Genomic DNA, 24,022 nt, shown 5'->3' with positions numbered 1-24,022 from the left:
AATCAGCACGTAATAGTCTTCACTGAGAAAGTTGTGACATACAAGGAGAATGAGCCAACAAGCACATTTCACGTTATTCCAGTGTTATCAGCAGCAATCCTCCTCAGGACTAATTTTTGGTATCAGCCACGATGTTATTAATGCTTATATAGTACTAGGGATTGATGATTAGATCCAGAGAAATTCCTAATTACTCTTATACACTTAATTACTACAAAATTACCCAAGAGCAGTTTTACATAACTAGTACTTGATGAATTCTGACAGTGTGCTAATTCTATTAAACAAAAGTTAAATTTAGGTGTGTACGAGGGGGGTGTAGTTGACATCACAGCCTGTTGGGCTTCGTGGGAGGGGTGTGGGATGGTCATCTTCATCAGAAGAGCTGTTTAAACATTTGGTTATGGAAACGACTGAAGTGTGAATAATCTACACATGTAATTAAGTATCTACACACACACACACACACACAGACTAAAACCCATATAGCTTTAAGGATACTAAGATGACTGAGATAACTATAAGGTTTCCTCAGGACAGGAAATGTTTTGCACATAGAACATGCTTAATAAAAGTTTACTGAATAAACATGAATAATAAAAGGATGGGGGTGTTGGGGAGGAGGAAAGAGAGATTTTTGCTTATGGCTTCTTAGGCTGATCGGTAGGGCCAGCCCTTGGCAAAACCGTGATTAGGAGTCAAGTTTCCAGGGCCCCTCTTTTCTCTGGGCACTTGGTCCTTCTTTGTGTTCCTCTCATTACATACCCAGTGCTTACCCAACGGCCTGGGACCTCTCCCTAGAGGGAAGAGGATGATCTAATGATTCCCTTACACGGTAAGGTGAATTGGAGTCTTTGCATACCTGGGGCCGAGTATCCTGCACTGAAACCTGTAGCTGCGGCAGCCGGGGGAAGAAGTGTTGGAGGCGTTCCCAGAGTTAAAAGTCCCTTGTTTCCAAAAGTTTTCAGAGCGTTTACAGCCACTAGCTTACATACCCCTACAGTGGTCATATTATCTCAGAAGAGGAGATTACCAGAAGGGGAAATTGTGATTAGCCCAAACGACACAGAGAAATAATGAACTATAGGAAAGAAAGTAGGGGCACCTGGGTAGCTCTCCCAACTCTTGATTTCAGCTCAGGTCATGATCTCAGGGTCGTGAGATTGAGTCCCACATCAGGCTCCACACTGAGCATGGAGCTTGCTTAAGATCTTTCTTTCCCTCACCCCCCCCCCCCCGACCAAAAAAAGAAGAAAAAAAGTAGATGAAAAGACTTTGGAGTCAGGCAGATCTGAATGGGAATCCTATGGCCAAGTCATGCAGTGCCCTGAATCTCAGTTTCCTGGCTCTTACTCAGGAGGTAGTAATACCTCTCTTTCAGAGTTGATATAAGAATGAGAGAAAATGCATAGCCCGTAGTAGATGCTCAGTTAATTAGAGCTGGTTGTTGTTATCGTTATTTTTCCTTCCGTGTTCCAGATGCTGGGTGCTCTGCATACATCCACTTGTGTTGTTAAATCCTCAAAATAACATTAGTAAAAATACCAGCATGCCCTGGTCTCCCAGGCGAGGCTGCGAGATGAAGCACCTTGCCCCAGGTCACACACCTAGCGATGTCCAAGCTGGTTTGGGGAACCGTCTGACCCCAGTCCCACACTCCTTCCCCTTCATGATGGTGCCTGTAGATCCAAGTACGATGGAAGTGCTTAGTTGCTTGGGAATTCCGTTTGTGAGATGTGTAAGTGTGGAGCTATTAATGATGGGGTTCCTTCCGGGGCTAAAATTCTGCAGGCACTACAGGGACTGTGGTTTGTGAGACAGGGGTCTCCCACTGACCACTAGATCTCGTGTCTTCTGCGTCAGGCAGTGTGGCAAATGCTTACGGTGCCCTTTCTCATTGGTCTCATAACGACACTATGAAGAAGGCATTGTCTACTCCCATTTTACAGATGAGGGATCTGAATCACTGAAACGTTAAATAACTTGCCCCAGATTTCTCACTCTCGAAACGGTGAAGCTGGAAACTACACGCAGACCCTCTGACCACAGAGTCTGTGCCTCAGCCAGCCGATACGTCGCTCTAGGGAAGGGGGCGCTCTCTCTCTCATTGTCTCCAGTGGGATTGCCCCACGGTGTGTGTGTGTGTGTGTGTGTGTGTGTATCATAGCCTCACATGCACCGTGTTTGCCTCTCGAGCACATGCGGTGAGAGTAACTGTTGGAACCCGGATTACTATCAAGTCAGGGCTATTAGACTCTTGGCACAGTCCTTAAAATACAGTTTGAATATTCTCACTGATGTTTTTAAATTAGAAAAGAAAAAATTTACCTGTTCTTTTTTTTTTTTTTTGGATGCTTAGTGTACTTAGGCTTATAAAGAGTTTAAGTTGTTTTCAGCAACGATGAAAGGTAAAGACTATTAAGACTATTAATAACTTTTTAAAAAAGATTTCATTTATTTGAGAGAGAGAGAGAGGGAGAGCACAAAGGGAGCAGGAGAGGGAGAAGCAGGCTCCCCTCTGAGCAAAGAGCCCAACATGGGGCTCGATCCCAGGATGCTGGGATCATGACCTGAGCCAAAGGCAGTTGTTCAACTGACTGAGCCACTCAGGCACCCCAAAACTATTAATGACTTTTTAGATGTTTATAGAAATGAAATGTGTGTATGTGTACTTACATAAACTTACATGTATATACATACATACACACATGCCCTGTTATAAAAATGGGCTCACATTCTGCATTTTATTTTATGACTTACTTTTTTTTTTAACTTAAAAAATATATATGCTTCTGCTTTCTAGGTAAAGGCCTATAGATTCTATAGATCAGCTCCTTTAAAAAAAAAATTATGTAGTACATACAGAAACATGTCATTTTTAAAAAATCATTCCCCTACTGATAGACATTTTTTTGGTTTTATTAACAATGCTATATTAAATCTCTTTATGCACATGTGAGTGTTTACACGAATACCCTCACACACATCTGTATCCCTCTGCATACTTTCCTCAGGAATTATTTCTGGAAGAGAAATTGCCGGTTTGATGGATATGTGCATTTTAAAGTTGGGTAGGTCCTGCCGTAGATCCCTTAATGAAGACCATGTCAGTTTAGGCTCCGCAGCAGAGCAGAGTGCATGTCCCCACCCCAGACATCGTCAGTCATTTTCATTCTCAACAGCATGTGCAGCAACATTGTTTTGCGTTTTCCTTTGGTTAGTAATGTGATTCAGCATCTTCTCATATTTGTAGTGAGCTCTAAAGGTAGTTTCATTATAACAAGGATGAAGGGGCCATAACTGCTGCTTGGGCGGTTATATTACTTATTAAGCACTTTGCTCGCTCTTTTCGCCCTGCCAGGCAGGCTGTGTTGCTCACAGTGTGACACTTTGTTTTCCTTAATTGGAACCCAAAAATGTATCGAAGAGAAGGAAAATATCCAGAAAATTTCTGTTTCATTGACTATTGTGACTTCTCTGTCAGTTAACTTAAAAACATTTATAGAAAAGTGTTTGATGAACATTATTACAGATCTAGTGCTTTTTCATTCTTCTGGGGAATTAATGACATTTTTTTTCCAGAAGCAAACGTTCTGTCTTCTATCTGAAACTCATGAAGTTTAGCCTCTAATGAATGGAGCTCTTCAAATCAAGTTAAATATTTTCTTATAATTCTATTTTACAGGCTGCTTAGTTGGACTCTTCAGGGCTGAACATATTAATGGCAATCTGTGTCTTGTGATTCTTGTATTTTTAGTTGGAATTTTCCTTGTAATTGTGATAAGCAGTTCATGGCTTAGAAGAAAAAATGTGAATAGTTGTGGGCTATTATTTCCTTAAAATAAAGTGGGGGGTACCCAACATCAGGATATATGGGTGACCGGTAATGAGGACACTGTGTTAACAAAACAAAAGAGCAACAATGAAACACCAGAACTGCCTTGATCTGCACTCATTCAGATCATCTGGGCTCGGACCGTGTTGCAAAACAATCCCAGTTTCCTTAGAATTTCTAGTTGGTTTACTTACATTGTGAGTTCCCTTTCTGATTACAGAAAATTTCCCTCCCCAACCAGATTGTTCTGATTAAACTCTCCATTTCGTTCTCTCGCAAGGTCTTTAAGAACTAGACTTTGTAAGATGCAGCCATGAAGTAAAAACATTCAGGCATTTTTCTAGATCATTTAAGTGTAACAACCAGCCCTTCCCCCTCTACATTCCTCCACCAAACCCAGTCTCATATCACACATCCCAAAGCATAACCTCTTCTTCACATTCTTAAATTTTCTCATTGTTATGGCAAAATGATTCCAGAAATCTCAATTAGCCAAATATTTACCCAAGGTCTTTTGCACCTGTCAATCTGGGCTGGTGCAGCATTTTTACCAGTACCAGTGAGGTCAATGAGAGTACCTACATTTATATTGCAATGTATGTTTTATAAATTACTCTTAAGTACAAAAGTTTATCAGCACTTGGTAACTATAACGGAACTGCTCAGTAAGATGTTTGCTGAATGAATACCTGAATTCTCATTATAACTTTGTGAAGAGAGTAGGAAATATATCTCTGCCCCTATTTAGAGATGGAACTCAGAGTAGTTGATCAAGTTCCTTGACTTGGCATGGTTTCGTAAAAGAGCTCAGGGCGTTCTGTGGATGGATCAAGTTACCTAATTCTTCTGCCCACTCTTTTTCCCATTCAGGTTCCATAGCCTCTCTGGCATCCAGCAGAAAAGGGTGACTTGGAACAGCAGAACTCTCCAGGTCACCTGGGCCAGGCCAATCATACCTTCATCATCTTTGTTTCTTCCTCCATTAAAAAATAAAATTCCGTGTTAGAACAGGAAGTCACGCTGAAAGGCTGTGGTATAGGAGGTTCATAGATCAGAATCTTTGAGCTTAGTTGCTCCTATTGGTCTTTCATTTGGAAAACTTTCAGTGAGAGAATAGTCCTCGTGGTCCATGTGTAGGCAGGGAATCATACCATCTATGTATTCCCTGTAGCACTTGGCAAAATTTTAGGTGCTTAATACATACTTAAAATCAGGACTTTAGTGTGCAGTGGAATGAGATGAAGCAGGAAAGGAAGGAGCCTGTAGACTATATACACCCATCAGAGCACAAGCCCCCAGATCGTGAAGAGGGGGCCCCATCTCACACTTGTGCCAATGGCTTGAGTATATCTCCTGAACCTCTGCCTCACAGTAAAGTTCCTGTTGCATACAATTAAGCCTCCCCAAATCTACTGTCTAGAATGTTAAGTTGAGATGAAATCTGGGCTTGAAGGAGAACAGTAGAGAAATATATGTCAGTGGGTTTGAGATAGCAGAGTGGACGTTCCACTTACAAAACCTTAAGAATATCACTGGATTCCAGGATTGGTGTCACCCCCTTCCATCTGACTGCCGGGAAAGTTGCCCACTCTTAGATTGAGTGCTGGAAAATTGTATAATCACAGACTTGGATTCAAACAAGCAAGAAGTCACCTAGTTAGTGGACCAGATATATTTTGGGAATCTGGTTACAGCTGGACAACAGAAGTCTAGGTCTCAAGATCACTGTGAGGCCCACAGTAAGACCAAGACTTCTGAGTCACGCAAATGATGTCCCATGATTTCCCCTTGACCAAGAACTTAAATGTGCGGGAAAGAGACTGGGGTGGGAAAGGAGGCCACCTTAATCCATATCTGCTGAGAATATAATCCAAAGTCTCTTGAGGGCAGTCATTATTTCTTTATCCCTGAGAGTCCTCAGAGTCTAGCAGAAAGGGCTGGGGACCAGCTGAGGAGAAGAGAGGCCCATGAGAAGCATTCTTTTCCTCCATTTCAAATGAAATCAGAGCTGTTCTGTGTTTTCCTATTGGTCTTTCATTTGGAAAACTTTCAGAAGATTAAAAATCCTCTAGAGATGTTCTCAGAACCTCTTACTCTTTAGTGTAAGAAATACCTTGTCCAACATGAATATTTCCAGGCCGTTCGCACCAACGTTCTGATTCACTAAGTCTGCCTAGAGCTGAGCTGGAGCCAATGCTGTGGCTCCCACTTTAGGAGTCACTGGCCTGGACCCCAAGTGTAGGACTCCGTGCTCCCTTGCCATGCTTCTCCAATCAGAGATAATCCAAAGGAAGCACTTGGCCAGTGGTAGAGGAAGTAAATACTTTCCAGCTTCCTTTTTCCTTTACTTCCTGGGGAAGTCCTGTAAATATAGCACAACCTAAAAACTATCAAGACCAGAATGGCTCGCCTAGACCCCCGGGCTGGGTGGGGGGGTGGCTGTAGCCGTTCTTTTAATCTCTGTCTGGGATCCTCTTCTCTGCCAGACCTTTCTTACAGCACAGCTTGCTTGGAAGGCCAAGGGCACCCAGAATTAAGTCTTCGTTCTTTGCCATTCTTTCCTTGTTCTGCTTCAGGCCCAAATAGCCCTGCGGGAGTTGGTGTGAGTTTTATGGGGCAGAGCCATCCTCAGCCAGGGCAGGTACACCTCTGGACTCAGGGAAAGTAGGAGGACAAGTAGCACCAGGCTTATAATCAGACAGCAGGGCTGGAATCTGCAGTGGGTTTTACTGTTTGCCAGCTAGTTCCACACTTACTATTTCATGTGACCCCACTCAGTAGGGGTACCCATACTTGCGGTGGAGCCTGCTTCTAGAGAAATTCCCAGCTCATTCTTGCCAACGCCAACCAGTGGCCACTTTGGGATGATGTCACTTCACACAACCATCAGACCCAGAAAGGCCAGATCCCGAACCCTCCATTCTGGGCCTCGCAGGTATCCAGGATGTTTTTGAATCGCAGGCAGGTGTTGGGGTGTGGGCGGCAACTCATGGGCGACAGGGCAGTGAGCCCCATCCATTTGTTCCCTCCGCTGCTTTCTCTTCCCACCGTGAGGATCATGCTGCCACGTGAGTAGTATTATCCCCCTTTTGGACACAGGGACTCTCAGGCTCAGAGAGACTGTGGTTTCCTCAAGGCCACACAGCCGGTACGTGGCAAAGCCCGGCTTTCGGATCCATTTCAGACTCTTCGGGTCTTCTGGTTTTGAGAGTCTTTATTTTATGTCATTTCCAAGTGTTTCATTATCACTGTCAGGATTCACTGAACCATTTTACTATAACTGCAGATACCCACACATGGCAATTACTGAGACACATTGCAATTAGTTTACTTTGGCAGCTTATCACTTTTGAGAATTTGGAAGCCAGAGGCCACCACGCGTTAGGGGTTTGGGTGGGTGGAGGATATTTAAATGAAACTGGATTACATCTCTGAACCAGGAGTGTTTTACGCCTGCCGTCCTTCTCCCTCTGCTGTGTCGCCTTTCCCTTTTGTCCCTATCAGCAGCAGGCTCTGCCCACTCCCAGCCCCTTGTGGAACCCTTTGCAGACATACTAGCAGACCCTCTCCCTTTCCCCCAACCCTGCCCTGGAAACGACACCGAGGCCGAGTGTGGCTCGTGGTAACAAACGCTTTAGCAGCTCATGCAGACCGGTGAGGGGCGCAAGCAGAGGAAAGCACCGAGCGTCCTAAGCGCGTCTCTCTGTGACCCACCAACTGGGAGCAGATGCTCCAGATGAAAATGACGCCCCTTCTTGGGCCCAGGTGGGCCCACGCTGCAGCCCCTCGGCCTGAGGGCAAGGGGACCAGGCAATTGCTCCGGTGGTCGACTTCTGAACCACTGTCTCCGGGCTCCTTCAAGAGGAATGTGTCCACATGGAATCGTAAGGGTTATTATGTCCATTATTTTCCTCTTTCTTAGTACAGTAGATGTTTAAACGTCAGTCGTAAATAGCTCGAGTGCTGTGGAAGCTGGTTCAGTTCTCAGCCCAGAGAAAAACCTGTCTTCCTCACCCAGTCTGTGAGCCGTCCCTGCGGCTTTTGCATTTATAGACTCTGTGTCAAAATGAAGAGTCCGTTTCTGCACCACCTCCAGGGAGGAGACTGAATGGAGTTCTAGCTAGATGAAGACCTGGAGGATGTTGCTGGCCATGGCCAGGAGCCAAAAAATGACAATCAAATTGTGGAGATTCCAATTTTAAGAGCAGTATCATTTTGTACCTGAGGGCGGTGGCCTATGAGAGGGAAACATTTCTAAAGAATTGCTTGTACATTATACAGAATCTAGAAATACTTCTGAGCTCATTTCGTGGCAATAGTAATTGCTGTATTTACTAAGGGCCTCCTACCTGCCAGGGAATGCAATATATGCTTTTATAAACACGCTCATGTATAATGCTTTCCACAACCCAATAAAATAGGTGTTATTTTAAAAGATAATGAGGCTCAAGCAGGAAAATAATTTGTCCAAATTGGATAAATTAACACAATTGGTTAAATGGGTCATCCACGATTCAAACCCAGATCCAAGTTGTTCATGTAAGGGGTAGAAATAAAATAGTGACTAAATCAGAAAATTGGCCAAAGGAAGTGTCTAAAATGTCTCTCTTTCTACTTTTGAGGGTTTTTAGAATTTTTTAGCAGTTAGGTGATTTTACTGATTTCTAGTAATTAATTCAATGATTTTCTCCCTAATGAAAGTGTTTCTACATTATGTCCAGCGTGAGTAAAGTGCCTCTGAACTTGGCAGTAAGGGACGTCAACAGAAATGGCAAGACTGTGTTTAAAATGATTTGGTCCATGAGCTCAAGCCCTACTAGTCTGTATGAACTCTGTCACCAAGAGACCAGGGTTTGAGTCCTAGCTCTGAAACTCGGTAGCTCTGAGGATTTAGGTAAGTTATTTTAACTTCTCTGCTTGTCTATAAATTGGGGACAACACTGCTTGACTCAAAAGTTGTTGTAAGGATGAAGATCTTCTGTCTGAAACACGTAGGGTGGTACTTGACTTGGAGCAAATAAACATTAGTTCCTTTCTTCCCTTCTGACAGAATTCTCGAGCAGTTGGCATAACACTAACCAAAGTGTTCCACAAAAATGCCCAAGCAAGGGGACTGCAAATGAGAAAGCCCCGAACTTAGTAGGAACTTCTATAGTGGCTGTTTGAGTCCTGCTGCTCATTTGTTTTAAGATAAAGGCTAGATCCATAAATAATTTCAAATTTCTGGATGTTTGGAAATATTAAAATGGTTGCGTGTATTTTCCACTTTTATTTGCATGGCATCATATAAGCAAAGTACCGGTTATAAAGGCAGGGAATGCAACAGGTCCTCTGCTTCCATCTCGCTGTCTCTGCAAATGGGAATGTTTGTTTGAATCACCTGCTTACAAGTCAGGAATATCAGGTGGTCACCCGAGAAGGAATCCTACAAGTTTTCTCATACGAAGTCACCATGTGAGTAGTAAGCGTGTGATTCTCTGGGCCCTTCTCTAAATAAGGTTGGAGTGCATAAAATCAGGCTGAGAAGTCAAGATGCCAAAGAGCACATGCTTATGGCCTTTGGGAGCTTTAGCAGAGGCTTACCTGTGTTTTCCTCTCTTCTTCTAGATGGCTTGTGCCATGGATCACAGAAGGTATTCAAAGGGGGCTCCAGGATTCCCAGAGAGTAGGAGGGAATATGTGCAAAGAGCCATAAGAGTATTGGAGAAGGAGAAATTAGGGGAGCAGCGTCATGCGTCTACTTTGTCTGTCCCTGTCCCTGGTCTCTCTGAGTTGCCCCCCGCCCCGTCCCGTTCATCACCCAGATTCACCCATGCCCCTGCTCCTGCAGCAATTATAGGACTGAGACAAAAAAAAAAAAAAAAAAAACCCTCTACATTTCCTAAAGTAACCCACAAAATTATAGTCTCTGCGGAAAAATAATTCAGTCATAAAGCTCATAAATACATATCCTTCCTCCCACTTGGCTAGCTAACGGCTGTACCACCCAAGAGCTGAGGCATACCAGCTGTCCCTGCACCTCTCATATCTGCGCGTCCTCCTCCCAGGCACGAGCAGGTCAGAGCCGCTGACGGAGGAAGACTGTTGGGGCTGGTCCTCAGCAGAGCTGCAGGGCGGACGCCCCCTAATTGTACCTGCCACAACGAGCCAGGGCCAAACAAAGGGAACAGCTGTCAGCACCCAGGCTTCTCTCTCACCTGTTGCCTTTTCCTCTTCCTACCTTGCGCGCATGCCGGAGAAAAGAGTCGGACTCTCTATGTCCCTGAAAGTGTCCTTTATATCATCCTACAGAGTATGAAACTATTACTGGGTTTCTCGTGGACATGTTTCTCTTTCTTTCTCACTAAAACATCAACTGCAAGAAGGCACGCAGTGCGTCTTAGCCACCGTTGTGTCTCCGGCACTTGGGTGGTTAGTAAATAGTCCTTGAGTGAATAAAAGTGTAAAACTGGAAATGCTTGTGTTCATATACGAAGAAGACAAAGTAGCACGTGGAGAGCGCGAGCCTTCACACGGGTCTTCCCTTTCAGCCCCCTTGAACCTGCGCAGGTACCTTATCAGGTAAATACTGCGAACCCCTCACTTTACAGAAAAACAGCAATGGGGGCAAGCACACACAGCAATCAGTGCTCCTTCTGGAAGGTCAAGGAAGCCGCCGGCTCCTGAGGCCTGGCCGGGGCTGAGCACGGCAGTGCTTGGCCTGACCCCTGAAAGGATCTGCCCTGGTCACACAGAAACAGAAGAGTTTTCCCATCCAAAGGGCTCAAGGGGGCTTGGGAAGTGATGGCCTTTGTCATGGTTTCCAAGAAGACTCATAAAGGATTCTGCCAAGCCTGCTCAGGCCAAGCCTGCTCAGGCCACGCCTGGTTGGGGAAGTAGTTCTGGGGGACCTCGCCATGGCCTGTGAGGGGCTCCCCCTGTGGGCTGCCCGCCTCTCTAAGTTGTCATCGTGGTCCCGGCAGAGCTTACCACGGGGAGGGGTCAGTCTTTGATTCTGCACACCATCCATCCAGCACTTTTCCTGGTGCCCAGAGTTTGGTGGTGGTTCCCAGCCTCATGGTAAAGGAAAATGAGAATTCTGTTTTGCAAAGCCATCTGCTACATAGACAGACCCACTAAGTACACAGCTCCCGATGCAGCCCCTTGATGAGGTGCGGGCTGATGGTATTCATCCCCGTCCAGGGGGCGAACAGTGGGTCGAGCCTCAGTGTTGGACTTGGCTCCACCCTCCTGTGGTGGGGCCGCTGAAGACGGGACTGGACTTGCTGCCACTCCCAGCAGGCCCGGCAAGCTAGGCAGGAAGTGTGCGACCTGTTTCCTTTTCCTTCTCCCACTTCCAGAAGGGAACGTGGCTCGCTCCTTCAGGAGAGCTGAAATGCTTCAGACGGTCACTCATCAGCCCTCCAGAGGGTTGCAAGCTGGCTGACTGTTGTTTACTTACGATGTATGTATATTCTGGTTTCCTCCACAAAGATTGGAGTGGTGGATTTTTTTTTTTTTTTTAAAGATTTTATTTATTTGACAGAGAGAGACACAGCGAGAGAGGGAACACAAGCAGGGGGAGTGGGAGAGGGAGAAGCAGGCTCCCCGCAGAGCGGGGAGCCCGATGTGGGACTCGATCCCAGGACTCTGGGATCATGACCCGAGCTGAAGGCAGTCGCTTAACCAACTGAGCCACCCAGGCGCCCCTGGAGTGGTGGATTTTTAAGAAAAGATAAATGTAATGAGGAGTCCAATATAAATTCCTATCTTGGAGGCCACGAGTCTAAGAATCATTGTCTGGCTTTTATTGAAACCCTTGGTGGTGGGTCATGTGTTTTTCCTTCAGGAATTTAACCAGAAACATTTCTGAAACAAAGTCTGCTAACGCTGGGAAGGCGGACTGCCCGAGAGCGTGCTGTCCAGGACAGGAGCCACGAGCCACACGTGGCTACTTAAGTTTTAATTAATTAAAGTGAAACACAGTGAAAGAGCCATTTCCTCCACTGCACTAGCTCAGCCACGGGATGCTCCTGTACCGACAGCAAGATAGAGGGAGAAACCGATCGTTTCCATCATCGAAGAGAGTTCCGTTGGGTGGTGCTGCCCTAGAGAACAGCCTTCTGTCATCACACTTAGCCACGCAGCTCCTCTCTCCTTGGATGTCCCCCACCCCCGTCCGCTTCGGGAAGGAAACCCACACCAGCTTCGGGGGCCTAGCAGCAACAGTGACTGCAGACTCCTGATCAAACCCAAAATCACAGAGGCATCAGTGACGCCGTGGGACAAAGGGGAACGTTTTTTGAGAATGAAGTTTAGTGATGTGTGAAGCGCATAGAGAATATTACGGGGGAAAACAGAAGACCAAGCAATATATAGAACATTCCAGTTTTGTGTAGCTCTATCTGGCCATATCTGAATGTGGAAATTAAAAAAGCTTTTTCCTTCTTTGTTTATACTATTCTGCTTATTCTGGTTGGTACAATTAATTCCATACATTTTTTAATATATATAATTAGAAAAACAGGTGTGTTTTTAGAAGGGAAGAAACTTCCCAAAATTGACAAGAGGAGGAATGATTCTGCTTGACATTCAGGAGCTGCAGCTTGGGTAGATCCAGTTTATCTGTAGATTCTTCCCTGTCCCCCACCCCTGCCGTTTTTGGAGGCAGAATTATGGGGGAGGGGTGGTTTTATAACCGGAGGTGACAGCTAACAAAATTATTGCCAACATGAATGTCTGGGTGTGTTCTTACACTGCTGTAACTATGGGTGCTCTCGCCCCAACTGCATTCTCAGTCCTCGAGGACAAGGTATTATCTTCTGTTTCTTGGTTTCTGCGACAGCCCCTTGGCCAGCACCGACCCACGGACTGACTGATTAGCTGACCTTGCCGTCACTCTTATGCCCACGAAATGTGTTAACATCTGGCTTCATTTTGCTTTTGGTCCGAGAGGTAGAGTTCCATCCAAATTCACTCCACGAAATCCAACAGCTGGAATACAGGAGCCATTCATCAGAAAATGGGTTAGGCTTTTTCAGGATTTGTGCGTGTGGCAAGACCCTAACGGAATTTTTTAAAATTTTGTTAGTTTTATGGAAGTAGCACTGGGAAGAGGGTCTGTTAAAGCTCTTGGATTTGACCCCAGCCATCCACACCAGTGTACTTGGCATCTCCAGTGACTGGCGTCTCGGAGGGAGGGATTTAATAAAGAGGATTTTCTTTCCCCAAGTTGGCTGTGAGAGTGATCCAGCGTGCTTGCGGGGCCATTCTGGTTTCAACTGTTTTCCGTGTCAGCCAAGACATCCGCAGGCAAGAATCACAGTCCACTCTGCCTTCTGATGCCGATCCAGGCGGCCGGGGAAGTCTGGGGGATGGAACCCGGTGTGTTCTCCACATGACCGACCTTCTGTACTCACACATCACTACACTCAGATGGAGGCTGAAGCCAGGCAACATTCCTGCTCTCTTAGAAGCAGGAGAGAAGATAGGGAAGAGAGAGAATTGGTTTTCACGAAAGGCCAATGAAGGTCTCTATCCGTGTGCCTGACATACCTGAATGATTAACGTCCCTATTTGGGGAGTTGTGGCACTTGAGTGAGAAATGGCTTCTCTTCTTGGAAGGGTAACAGTACACTGAGGAACAGTATTGGGGAATTGATGGGTGACAAATCTGAGCAGAGCCAGCAGAGTGATAGAAAGAGCAAATATTGTCTCTTCTCCTCAGTGAGGAGGCATTACATTCTAATAAACCAGCCATGGTGGTCCACGGTCATGCTTTCCTCCTGATATGTGTGTCTGGCCACCAGGTACCCCAAATCAAGATCAGTCCAAGGAGCCTCCCAAGCCACAAAGCCACTCATCCCAGGTTCCTTCAAACCACTCAAACTTGTTGCTGTTTTGAGCCTGCGCGGGGGTGAGTGAAGACATCAAGATATGCGTTAATTAGTGCAGGATCTAGGAACCAATATGGGCAAGATACATACAGCTCAGATCCCCACAGGGACAAGAATGTTCCAGAGAATTTTGCCTGGGAAGTGGGTATGCACCTCATGCCTGTTGCCATGTCCATTCTCACACTGGGTTATTATTGAGGGACTTACCTGTTGCCCTTTCGAACATTTTATTTCTCTTAATAACTAGGGTTTTTTTAATTTTTGAGGACTACGTTGTTATAAAATCATGTCACTTTTTAATTTTACTTACTTAACAAACACATGTATTATATTAAAAAAATATACAAGTATTATATAATTATGTTATCAAATTATATTCTATAATATGTACATATGAACTCATTCAATCTTCATAATAACTCCTGTGAAGTGTAGGTACTACTTTTAGCCCCATTTTACAGATTAGAAAATAGATACTGGAAGGCTAAGTAATTCACTAAGATTACACAGTGGGTAAGTGGGTAAGTAGGACTCAAACCCAGGAAGTCTGGCTCCAGCACACTTGCTCCTCACCACTACTAAAACTCAGAAAAATATAAAGCAAAAAACCAGCCTAAAGACAACCATAGGAAGGTGGCCGTACCAGGGCGCCTGGGTGGCTCGATGGGTTAAGCGTCCGACTCTTGATTTCGGCTCAGGCGGTGATCTCAGGGTCTTGAAATCCCGCTTAAGGATCTAGCAAAACCTCCATGTTGGGATCCTGCTTAAGATTCTCTCTCTCCCACTCCTGTCCCTCCCCATTCTCTCTCTCCCTCTCCCCTTCCCCGCCACTCACGTGCTTTTCTCTCTCTTTTGCTCTCTCCTCTAAAAAAACAAAGAAGAAACATTGCCTCGCCATCCATGCTATGCATGGACTTGCCCATGACTGCGCCCAGTCTCCACATTCAGTTTTGTATCTTGCTTTTGTTTTCTTCTGAACCTTATATAATGGTCTTTCCCTGTTGTTAAAAACTCCTTGTAAATACTGTTTTAGTGCCTACTTAATGTTCCCATCATGTAAACGTACCACTCTGCTGAATCATTCCCTTACGGTTGCCCGTTTGGCTCTTCGGCTTTCTGTTCTGACCAGCACTGTAACGACTACTTCTGTGCAGAACTTCTTCTGTTCTTTGGAAAAGACTCTGAGAATACCTCCTCAGAAGTAAAATCCCCAGGTCCAGGTGTACGAGTAGGAACACTTTTCAGGCTCTAGATACAGGTTGCCCAGTGGTTTTCCAAGAAGCTTGCGCCTTCACAGTGTCTGCAACACTGGACAAAGTGACTTTGTCATTCTCACACCTGCACCGAGAATGACTTCTAGAAATCTTTGCTAATGTGATAGGTAGAATGTGGTATTTTATTATTGTCTTCATTGTATTTCTTTGTTGGCTAGAGGATTGAGTTGGTTCATATTGGTGGATCAGTTATCTGCATCCTCAGGTGGTCTAGTTGGGTCCTTTGCCCATCTGTCTGTCGAGATCCTAAGAAGCCTTTGGAGATCCAACAGAGAAGGGCGAATGGTTTCCCATTCTTTCTTCTCCTGCCTTGACATGGTATCCCCCTGAATATTTTTCTAGTCTATACGTCTATACATGCTTTTAATCTTCCCCCCAAACCTTATGTGCATTTTTCTCTGGATTCCGTATAAAGTATTCTGTCTGCTTTGAAAGGATAGTACTTCATTTTCTGTGGGTGTGCCCCATGCATAAATCCACATGGGTCCCTCCGTCTTGGATCATAAGCTCCTAGAGGGCCAGACTGTGTCTTTAGGAGCAGTTCTGCACACATGCTTTGGGGACGTCCCCAGCAGCCACAGAGCCCCTGGCCAAAGGTGATGTGAGCGTTTACACAGGCCACCTGGAGAACACTAACCAGAAATGGGAGGGTGATGAGCATAGTAGGCTGGATGCGTCGCTGTGCCCTGGTTATACTTCAAGAGAGCTGAAAAAAAAAACCCCAGATAACAGCTCCCCTACCTATTGATCATTAAGAAGGGGCTGTTCTAGTGGAGGAAGGCACATAGGACTAGGGAACCAAAGCCCATGAATTGGTCCTGTGTTCTCCATCATTATGAACCATCAATATGAACCATGGGTCACATTCTCTACTAATCCCTCATGGGTTTTTCTACCAGAGTAGTGATATCAGTAATAACTGATGTTCTGAAGCACCTTAAAATGTTATATATGGTCTTTCTTTGCCCCAAATCTTCACAATAGTCAGTGGAAACAGTCACGTTTTGCAGTTGAGCAAACAGATACAGCGAGATGCAACTCTCCCTTCAATAAAGCATCAAGTGAAGATTTCATTATTAGATTTGCAAAAGCATATTATGCTCCAGGAAAAGAGTCCATTGACTTACATGTGTCATGAGGCCAAGAGGAAGAAGGAAAAGGTAAGGTATCTTGGGGTGTGGAGGGATCGTGGAAAAGGACCACAAACACCCCCCAGGAAACCTCTGTCACACAAGAAAAAAACAATGAAAGAGTTTAATGAAACAAAATCAGCAGAATGTTGATGATTATTTTCAAATATTAAGCAATCTTTCCTCAAATTTCTTCATTACATGGTATCTTCCAGTTGTTCCAGTTCCTGCAAAGATTAACAATAATAATACAGCACATCCCATCCTAAGGGATATTCTGTGTACCTATTCAAAATAGTCAAAAGTCTATAAATGTGTATGAACTTATCTGTTAGAAGGACAGTTGGGTGGATAGATCTATGTTGTTGTTGTTTTCAGGTGGGCCTTGTTAAGAGCATGTTTCAGGTTTTACCAAATGTGAAAAGCAGAATCGAATATAAGATAAAGGAAGTTAAGATAGGCTCAAAACCTGGTGGCAGGGATGGGGTAGGCATGTTCTCTGCAGGTCAGGCCTGCCGTCTCCGGGCTCTTGAGAGCATCTAGGGGAGGGCAGAGGCTGTTCAGCTGCCCATCCTGGAGCCGCAGGTAAAAATGTCAGAAGCCAACTAGCTTTGACAGCCCCTGAAGGTAGAAGAGCTTCTGGCTCAAAGTGTGCATTTCAGAGGCTTGCTCCGAAGATTTCACAGGTGGGCTTAAGAGTGAGAGGCCACTTGTCACGTGGGGATCTCGCTGCGCCAGGGTGGTACTGGGGACTTAGGCTCTGCAGGAGCTCACGGCCATGCTTGCATTGCAGGATTTTACGGGCAGCTACAGACGTTCCGCCCCCCCCAGTATCCCGACTCCCAGAGAGCCGTGCTGCCCAGCAGCCCCTGCAGCGGGGTGCCTTCCTTCGAGGACTGCCTGGCCCCCACGCCCATGGGGCAGGCCGGCTTTGACGTGTTCCACAGAGCCTTCTCCGCTCACTCGGGCATTGCAGGTGGGTGGCTGTCTGTGACTTAGAAACCCTGGCAGACTCGCAGGTGGGACCAGGTGGGTTTGCCGTGTCTGGCCTAGACGAGGCTTGACCTGGCACATGACTGCATCATGTCCTGTTGAATCTGCCCCTGAAATGTCTCTCACTTTCATGCTCCTCTCCAGCCCTACTCCCACCGCCCTGGCTCAGGGGGCCATAGTGTCTCTCCCAGACCGTGGCAATAGCCATAGCCTTCCAGCAAGTTCCCTGAGTCAACTGTCTTTTTTTTTTTTTTTTTTTAAGATTGATTTATTTATTTGACAGAGAGATACAGCGAGAGAGGGAACACAGGCAGGGGGAGTGGAAGAGGGAGAAGCAGGCTTCCTGCTCAGCAGGGAGCCCAATGCGGGGCTCGATCCCAGGACCCTGGGATCCTGACCTGAGCCGAAGGCAGACGCTTAACGACTGAGCCACCCAGGTGCCCCTGAGTCAACTCTGTCTTTACCCTTCTGCCCCCCATACTGCCATGATCATTGCCTTCCAAAAATGAAGGATAACATAAGCCCCTTCCCTCCTTGAACACTTTCGATGGCCTCCAGCCGCCTAAGCATAAAGGCCCCATGAGATGGCGCGGTCACGTAGGCCCGCCCTCACAGAGGTCTCGCCACATGTGCTGCCCCTGAACTTGGCCCCACAGCCCCTCCCTGTCCATCTTTGCGCTCTGTTTCCTCCTAGAATGTTCTTTTCTTACCTCTCCCATCTGTGAGAATCCCATCTTTATGACTCAACTTTGATACCGTCTCCTTTCTGAGGCCATCCTCACCCTTGCTTAGAACACTTTTACTTCTACGCAGCCCGTATTTTGTGCCAAGACTGATTGTGGCCATCTGCCTGCAAGTCCACCTCCCTCCCCACTGAGGTCCCTGAGGACAGAGCCGCTGAAGGGCCTAGCCCTTGGCGCCCCTCAGCATTTGCTGCCTGCACGCACGGTGGGTGGGGCCAGGCGCGATTGTGAACTTTCCCGTTCTTTCTCTTCCAGTGTATGATTTGCCTTCAGGGTCCTCAAGCCTCTTCGGGGAGTCTCTTCGCAGCGGGCCTGAGGACGCCACGTTCCTGCAGATCAGCGCCGTGGACCGCTGTCCTAGCCAGCTCTCCTCTGTCTATACCGAAGGCTAAATGCTCCCCTGGCCTCCACCCCCACTGGCACCCAGAACCTTTTTGTCGCTTGCCACCTTTTATTTTCATATTCTCAGAGACTGCATGAAAAGGTTGTCCGCCTCATCGGTGGACCCTGCAGAGGCACAGACGTGTCTCTGGAAGGCAGGACTGGCCGGAGCCGGGCTTTGCAGGAATGTGTTCAGTTGCTCCTTTTTCCATCTGGGTTTGCTGGTGACCAGCAGGACTGGCTTTTCAAAGGGAATTTAGAGTCACTCTACCGGATACCTGTGACTTCCAGCTGTCAGCTCTCAAAGGACACCAGTGAAAGGATGCATATATGAACATAGAGTCTGGGGATCACACTTGCACAGAACTCCAAAGAGGGAAGGACAACCCAAACTGCCGGAAGCACAGTGAACTCCCCCACTGCTCCCCGTCCCCGCTGGTTCCTGCAAAATCAGGCAACAGGGGAAACCTACATCCAAGCACAGCTTGGGCTCAACTCCTGGAGAAGCCCTGGCTCCTGGCACCAGCACTGGCCTGGCAGCCCGGGGAGCTGGCTGCCTCTTTCCTCTTACTATGCCCATGCTAACCAGTTGCTTTTCAATATTTCTCTGAAAGCAAAATAAGAAGGTTCTGTCAAGCACAGTCCCTTGAAAGGCACTACAACTTGTTTTATATTCCAGCAACTTATCTTAGTTCTTTTATTTTTAAAGACTTGTTATTTACATCTACTTTTAAAGGAAAAAAAAAATATTTAGAGGTCTGTTCTTTGGATGGAAAGAATTAGTGTAATCACCCCACTTATGTCCATTTTGCCACCGCTGTAGCTTGGCCTGGCCCCACCTCACCGCACCTGTGAGCACCCCCCCCCAGTAGTTTCACATTTCACAAAAGCCACCTGAGGGAAAGGGGGTGGGCCCAGCCCCCTTCCCAGGGCCATAGCGGAAACCCTGGTGGGTTGACTGTTCAGTGACTCCACCTCGAAGACCTCATTCCACGGAAAAGATCGCTGATTGACCCATTGCCTCCACTTGGTACTGTGCTGAGTCATGCTAGAAGATGTGAGAACAGGGGCCCCCTGAGCTGAGATCCTGGGTTCTCTCAGAAAACCCAACGAGAGGTGCCCAGTGTCTAGTGATTTTTGCATAGCTTCTGCTCACCTCCTTTCGGATACCCACTCACCGGTCTGTCTGTCCCTCCCCCGTACCGTCCTCTCCGTCCTCATCATTATTCTCACCTCCTCCTTGTCTGCAGTCAGGCGCAACCCACCCGCCCTCGCCTGACCATCCTTCCTCCCCGCAAGGTCTGCTCTGAGGCAGGTAGAGGGAAAGTTCAGGGAAGGTAAGCAGAAGAAGTTAACTTTTTTCCCTGAAACTCTCCTTTGAGGGCCTGGAATGTTCACAGAGCTCTTGGGCATTTGATAGCAACCCTGAATAGGAAACCACTTTCTGGGATGCATTGACAAAGCTATTAAAAAGATCTTAAGTCCAACACGTAGATCCTAAAAAGTAGCCACACCCCAAAGACACGGGGTAAAGCCTGACATTCCAGAACTGTCACATTTCGGTTTCTTTCCTCTTGTAAAATGAAATAGTGCTATTTGTCCCACTGAGATCATTACAGTCTCCAACAAGGGTTCACCAGCACGGTGTCACACCTGGGACCCGGGGACAGTTTGTCTCCCTCAGTCGGGCTGCACGGGCTGGACTTGATCCCCATGTGCCATAGAGTGAGGGGACTAACGAGCCACGCGTCGGGGTCGCTTTTCCAGGGCCCGAGGTCAGTCTGCTTCCTCTGACTCGTGAGCTCTGATCCGAGAAAGGCCACCATGCAGGCATCCAGAGCTGCAAAAGAGTGAGGTTACTCACTTTACAAAACTCTGCTCTGCTTTACGAAGCAAGGCTCCTGCGGCTTCCCAGCCAGACGAGCTCCCAGACTGCGAGTAAATGCCAGCCTCCTTGCAGACGTTGTGGGTTCTGTCACTTGGTGTAAACCCGGACACGTGCATGCTAGCGCTGCTGTCCCCTGTGTGTCCCCGTGTCCCACTCCGGAAAGGAAGGTAAGCTCCGATAGCGTTAGAGAATGTGTCCGTTCTTAAATTCCTTTATGAGGAACTCAGAACATACTTCGTACTTGGTGTGACGAGGAGGAAAAAGATGAAAAGCAAGGGGTTGTTGCTTTGATTGCAGTGACGTCAGCCCTGCCTTGTGGCTTTACATAGTTTGAAGTGGACAGCGGGGAGGAGGACAGAGCCAGAAGCCGAACCTCAGGCACCGTGAGGGTCGTCTTCCTCTTTGGCTGGAGGATAAGCCCCTGCGCCAGTGCCTGGTCTGACCGTGGCCTCACGGCGGCCCTGCCCGTCTCTCGTCACTGCCGGGGGGGGGGGGGGACACCTGCAGGGCCTCCTTCCTCGGCAGAAAAGGGCATGGGTGTGAGCATGGGGCAAGCACGGCCAGTGCAGCCTGCAAGCTCGTGTCCCCGCACATGGCCTCGTGTCCCCGCACATGGCCCTCAGTGTTACCTGATGGCTACAGGTTTGAGCTCAGCCCTCAGGGCCTGACACGGTCAGGTTCCTTGGAGACGGCCCAGGCTGTCCTTGGCTTCCAGAATCTCACCTGACCTTCCGACCTGTCCCTTGCTGGCTTTCACATTGCTTGAGATTCACAGATGCGTTCATCATCATGTGTGTAGCAGTGAAGGTAGAAACTTCAGAGAATTCATTCCCTTCCATTTCCTGGCCTTTTTCGTCTTGCTGTGTAACCAGCCATTTTCATAAACATCTGAGCAGAGATTGTCATTCCCCCTTTTTAGAAAAAAACAAAAAAACAAAAAAACAAAACTGGTGCTTGTGAAAATACACACAGCCCAAGCCAATTATCCTATTACATTAAAAAAAAAATCAGTCTGCCTAGAGACATTTCGTTTGTTGCATTGTCTTAATTCCTTAAAGGCACCGCCTCAAAATGTCAGTTGTAATTTAGCTGCTGATTAGCTGTTGAATATTATTTAAGGATGTACTGGTCCTGTGGGGTGTCCCCCTTTGCCCCTGTCTCCCCCGATTGCATAGGTGATTCGAAAGCCGACAGAAGGCCTTCGGTGGACCCACTGGTAAAACAAGAGTGTGGGTGGTGGTCTGCTGTTTTTAAATTCCCTGCTGTCAAGCACATTACTGCTACGTTAGAGCAGAGGTAAACGTCCAGCTACCCTGTCCAAGAACCTCGACTGTCCAGTTGCCTTGAAGTATCAGGAATAGCGACTGTAAATGTCCAATTTAATTATTTGGTATTTTATTTGACTGTTTGACCTTGACGTTTTCTAGCAGCATTTTGTAATGGCACTTTTTGTTAGTGGTGTGGGGTTCCTGCAGTTACTTTTTTTTTTTTTTTTTGCAATGGATAAAGCAAAAAAAAAAAAAAGAAAGAAAAAACCAAAAACCAGTCATTGGAGAAATGGCGAATGTAAAAAAAAGAAGAGATTTATTTTGTACAGACAGAAGAGCATCCTGTGTAATGTTGCTGACATAAAGCACTTTGGGGGGGAAAAGTGGAAATCTGGTTTCCATAAATCACACAGACTCTTGTACATAGTTATATACACTCACGTAGAGAAATGAACTGCATATATCATACTGGATATGGGGCCGATTTTTCTTTAGGGGCGCATCTGGTGCTTATTGTCATAAATCTTTTAAAGAATTAGGTACACTTTTTTTCTATTAATATGTATAGTTTTGTGATTTGTCACAGTTATGTTTCGTATAATCATAAGTTATTTTGTCTTGTTTCATGAAGTCCTTTTTTTTTTTTATGTCAAAAGTAAAATGAAGGGATTGTGCCCTTGGTACAGAATAAAACTGGAACTGGAGAAAACGGCCCACCTGCCTGAAATCCCTGAAATCCTCCTTCTGCACGGCCTTCTGAAACACAATGGGAACAACCCAGGGTTTTGTTTGTTTGTTTGTTTGTTTGATTATTGTGTTTTGTTTTACCATAAGCCTCCTTCCTATTGGGATGGTAATTATAATCAAAAGCAGATGGGGGTGGGGGAGGGCGAGTCCAAGGCCAGCTTGAAAATGCCGCATCGCTTTGGGCCAGAGCTGCAGCCTGGATTTAATTATAGATATGAGGACAAAATGGCAGTAAAAATGAATGTGTCCCCGAATCCTTTACATGTTGGGAGTGTCCATAAATAAAACATGAAGTTTTATTTCATCAGATTTAATTAAAGCTTTTATACATGTTTTATTGGTTACTCTATTAATCCGCCTCCCAAACTGGATAAATGTGTGCTGGCGCTTGGGGTTTATTTGTCCCTTCTCAATGCAGTACCACATCATGTGTCAGAAATGCCACTACGTGCTTGGTCCTTCGGGTGAGGGGCTTAGGGCATGCTGGCCATGCGGGGTTAGGCCTTTTCGGCCCTGTTCTCCTAAAACCCTGCAGAAAAAGACACAAGCGTCTGCTTCCCGTGAGCTGATACCCCGACCTTTGAAGTCCTGTGATTGCCCGAAGGAGAAAGGGAGGTTGCCGTGCACTCGGCAGGCTTTGGAAGGCCACTTGACTCACTGGCTGTGATGAGCTTCCTTCCTCAGCTCCCAACACGGGACCTGGAGCGGTTAGGTAGGGAGTGGGTGGTCAGGGCATTCTCACACCTGGCTGACCTGGAGCCACGCACATGAACCTGAAAGAGATCATCTTCTCTCAAGAATCATTCTTGGAATATTGACGGTCTATTTGCTACATTTTTAAAAGACTTAAGCTATGAAGCAATAGAGATGATGGGTCTCATGCACCTTGTCTGTCTCTTCAGGGAACTGAGGGGCAGGCAGCAGACCCCTGTGGTTTAGGTTTTGAAGATAGAAATAGAGCTGAGAAGACTCAAGAGAGTTCTCTGCTCCTTAAATAAGGAGGCAGCTGGTGGGAGCGTGAACCGGTTCAGCGTCTTTGGGGAACAATTTGGCATTAACTGGTAGAGTTGAAGATACGCATAACCCACGATCCAACAGTTCCACGCCTCTCTCTCTCTCTCTGTCTAGAGAGAAACTCTTGCATAAGTCAATGATGGTTCAGATGCAAGATGTTCACAGCATTGCTATTCACAATGGCCCCAAACTGGAAACTCCCCACCTGTCCATCAACAACAGTAAAATGAAGAGATGAACTTTGCTGAAGTCACAGAGTGAGAAAGGCCAGGCAGCGAAGGCGGTTACACACACACGCTCAGAGCTGAGTCCCACAAACTATGTTGAGAGAAAGAAGCAAGACACGAAAGAAAGCAAATGTACAGTCTTCTATTTATATAGGGTTCATGAGGAAGCGTAATTCATTTGCAGAGCTCAGGTGGTAGAAGTATCAAGAACCACAAGGAAGATGTTATCACAAAGGTCCAGGTACTGATTAACTGAGGTCAGGACGAAAGGACACACGGAGGACTTCTGGGGTGCTGACCAGCACTGTTTTATTTCTTGACCCACTTGTTAGGTTAAACAGGTGTCTGCTTTATAATTAACTGTGTGTGTGTGTGTGTGTGTCTATATATATATTTTTTTCCTAGCTTTGAGTTCAAATACCAATGAAAGCCGGGCCTTCCCTCCCCGACTCCAGGGGTCTGCACACTTTTTCAGCGAACGGCCAGAGAGGACCTGTTTTAGGCTTTGAGGGCCATGTGGTCTCAGTCTCAGCCACTCAGTCCTGTCGCTCAAAAGCAGCCACAGATGACATGCAAACGAACGGGTGTGGCGGTGTTCTCATAAAACCCTGTTTGTGGGCACAAATTTGAATTTCACACAACTTTCA

At 46.5% G+C, this 24,022-nt stretch overlaps 1 protein-coding gene across 2 annotated transcripts in view; it reads left to right on the top strand.

The window, feature by feature from the left end:
• Positions 1-22,099, top strand: part of GLIS3 (GLIS family zinc finger 3) — a 443,172-nt gene extending 421,073 nt beyond the window's left edge. For both annotated transcript variants that reach the window (XM_035029138.1, XM_035029139.1), the window contains 2 exons: positions 16,908-17,090; positions 18,106-22,099. In XM_035029138.1, coding sequence (XP_034885029.1) covers positions 16,908-17,090; positions 18,106-18,242 — 320 coding nt within the window. In that variant the 3' untranslated portion in view covers positions 18,243-22,099. The remainder of the gene's footprint in view (positions 1-16,907; positions 17,091-18,105) is intronic.
• The last annotated feature ends 1,923 nt before the right edge of the window (positions 22,100-24,022 follow it).

The sequence above is a fragment of the Mirounga leonina genome, unplaced genomic scaffold (assembly GCF_011800145.1).
Source record: "Mirounga leonina isolate KUSES-001 unplaced genomic scaffold, KU_Mleo_1.0 Mir_224, whole genome shotgun sequence".
NCBI classification, from domain to species: Eukaryota; Metazoa; Chordata; class Mammalia; order Carnivora; family Phocidae; genus Mirounga; species Mirounga leonina.
The sequence above is the reverse complement of the archived record's forward strand: the minus strand, read 5'-3'. Positions and strand labels throughout refer to the sequence as shown.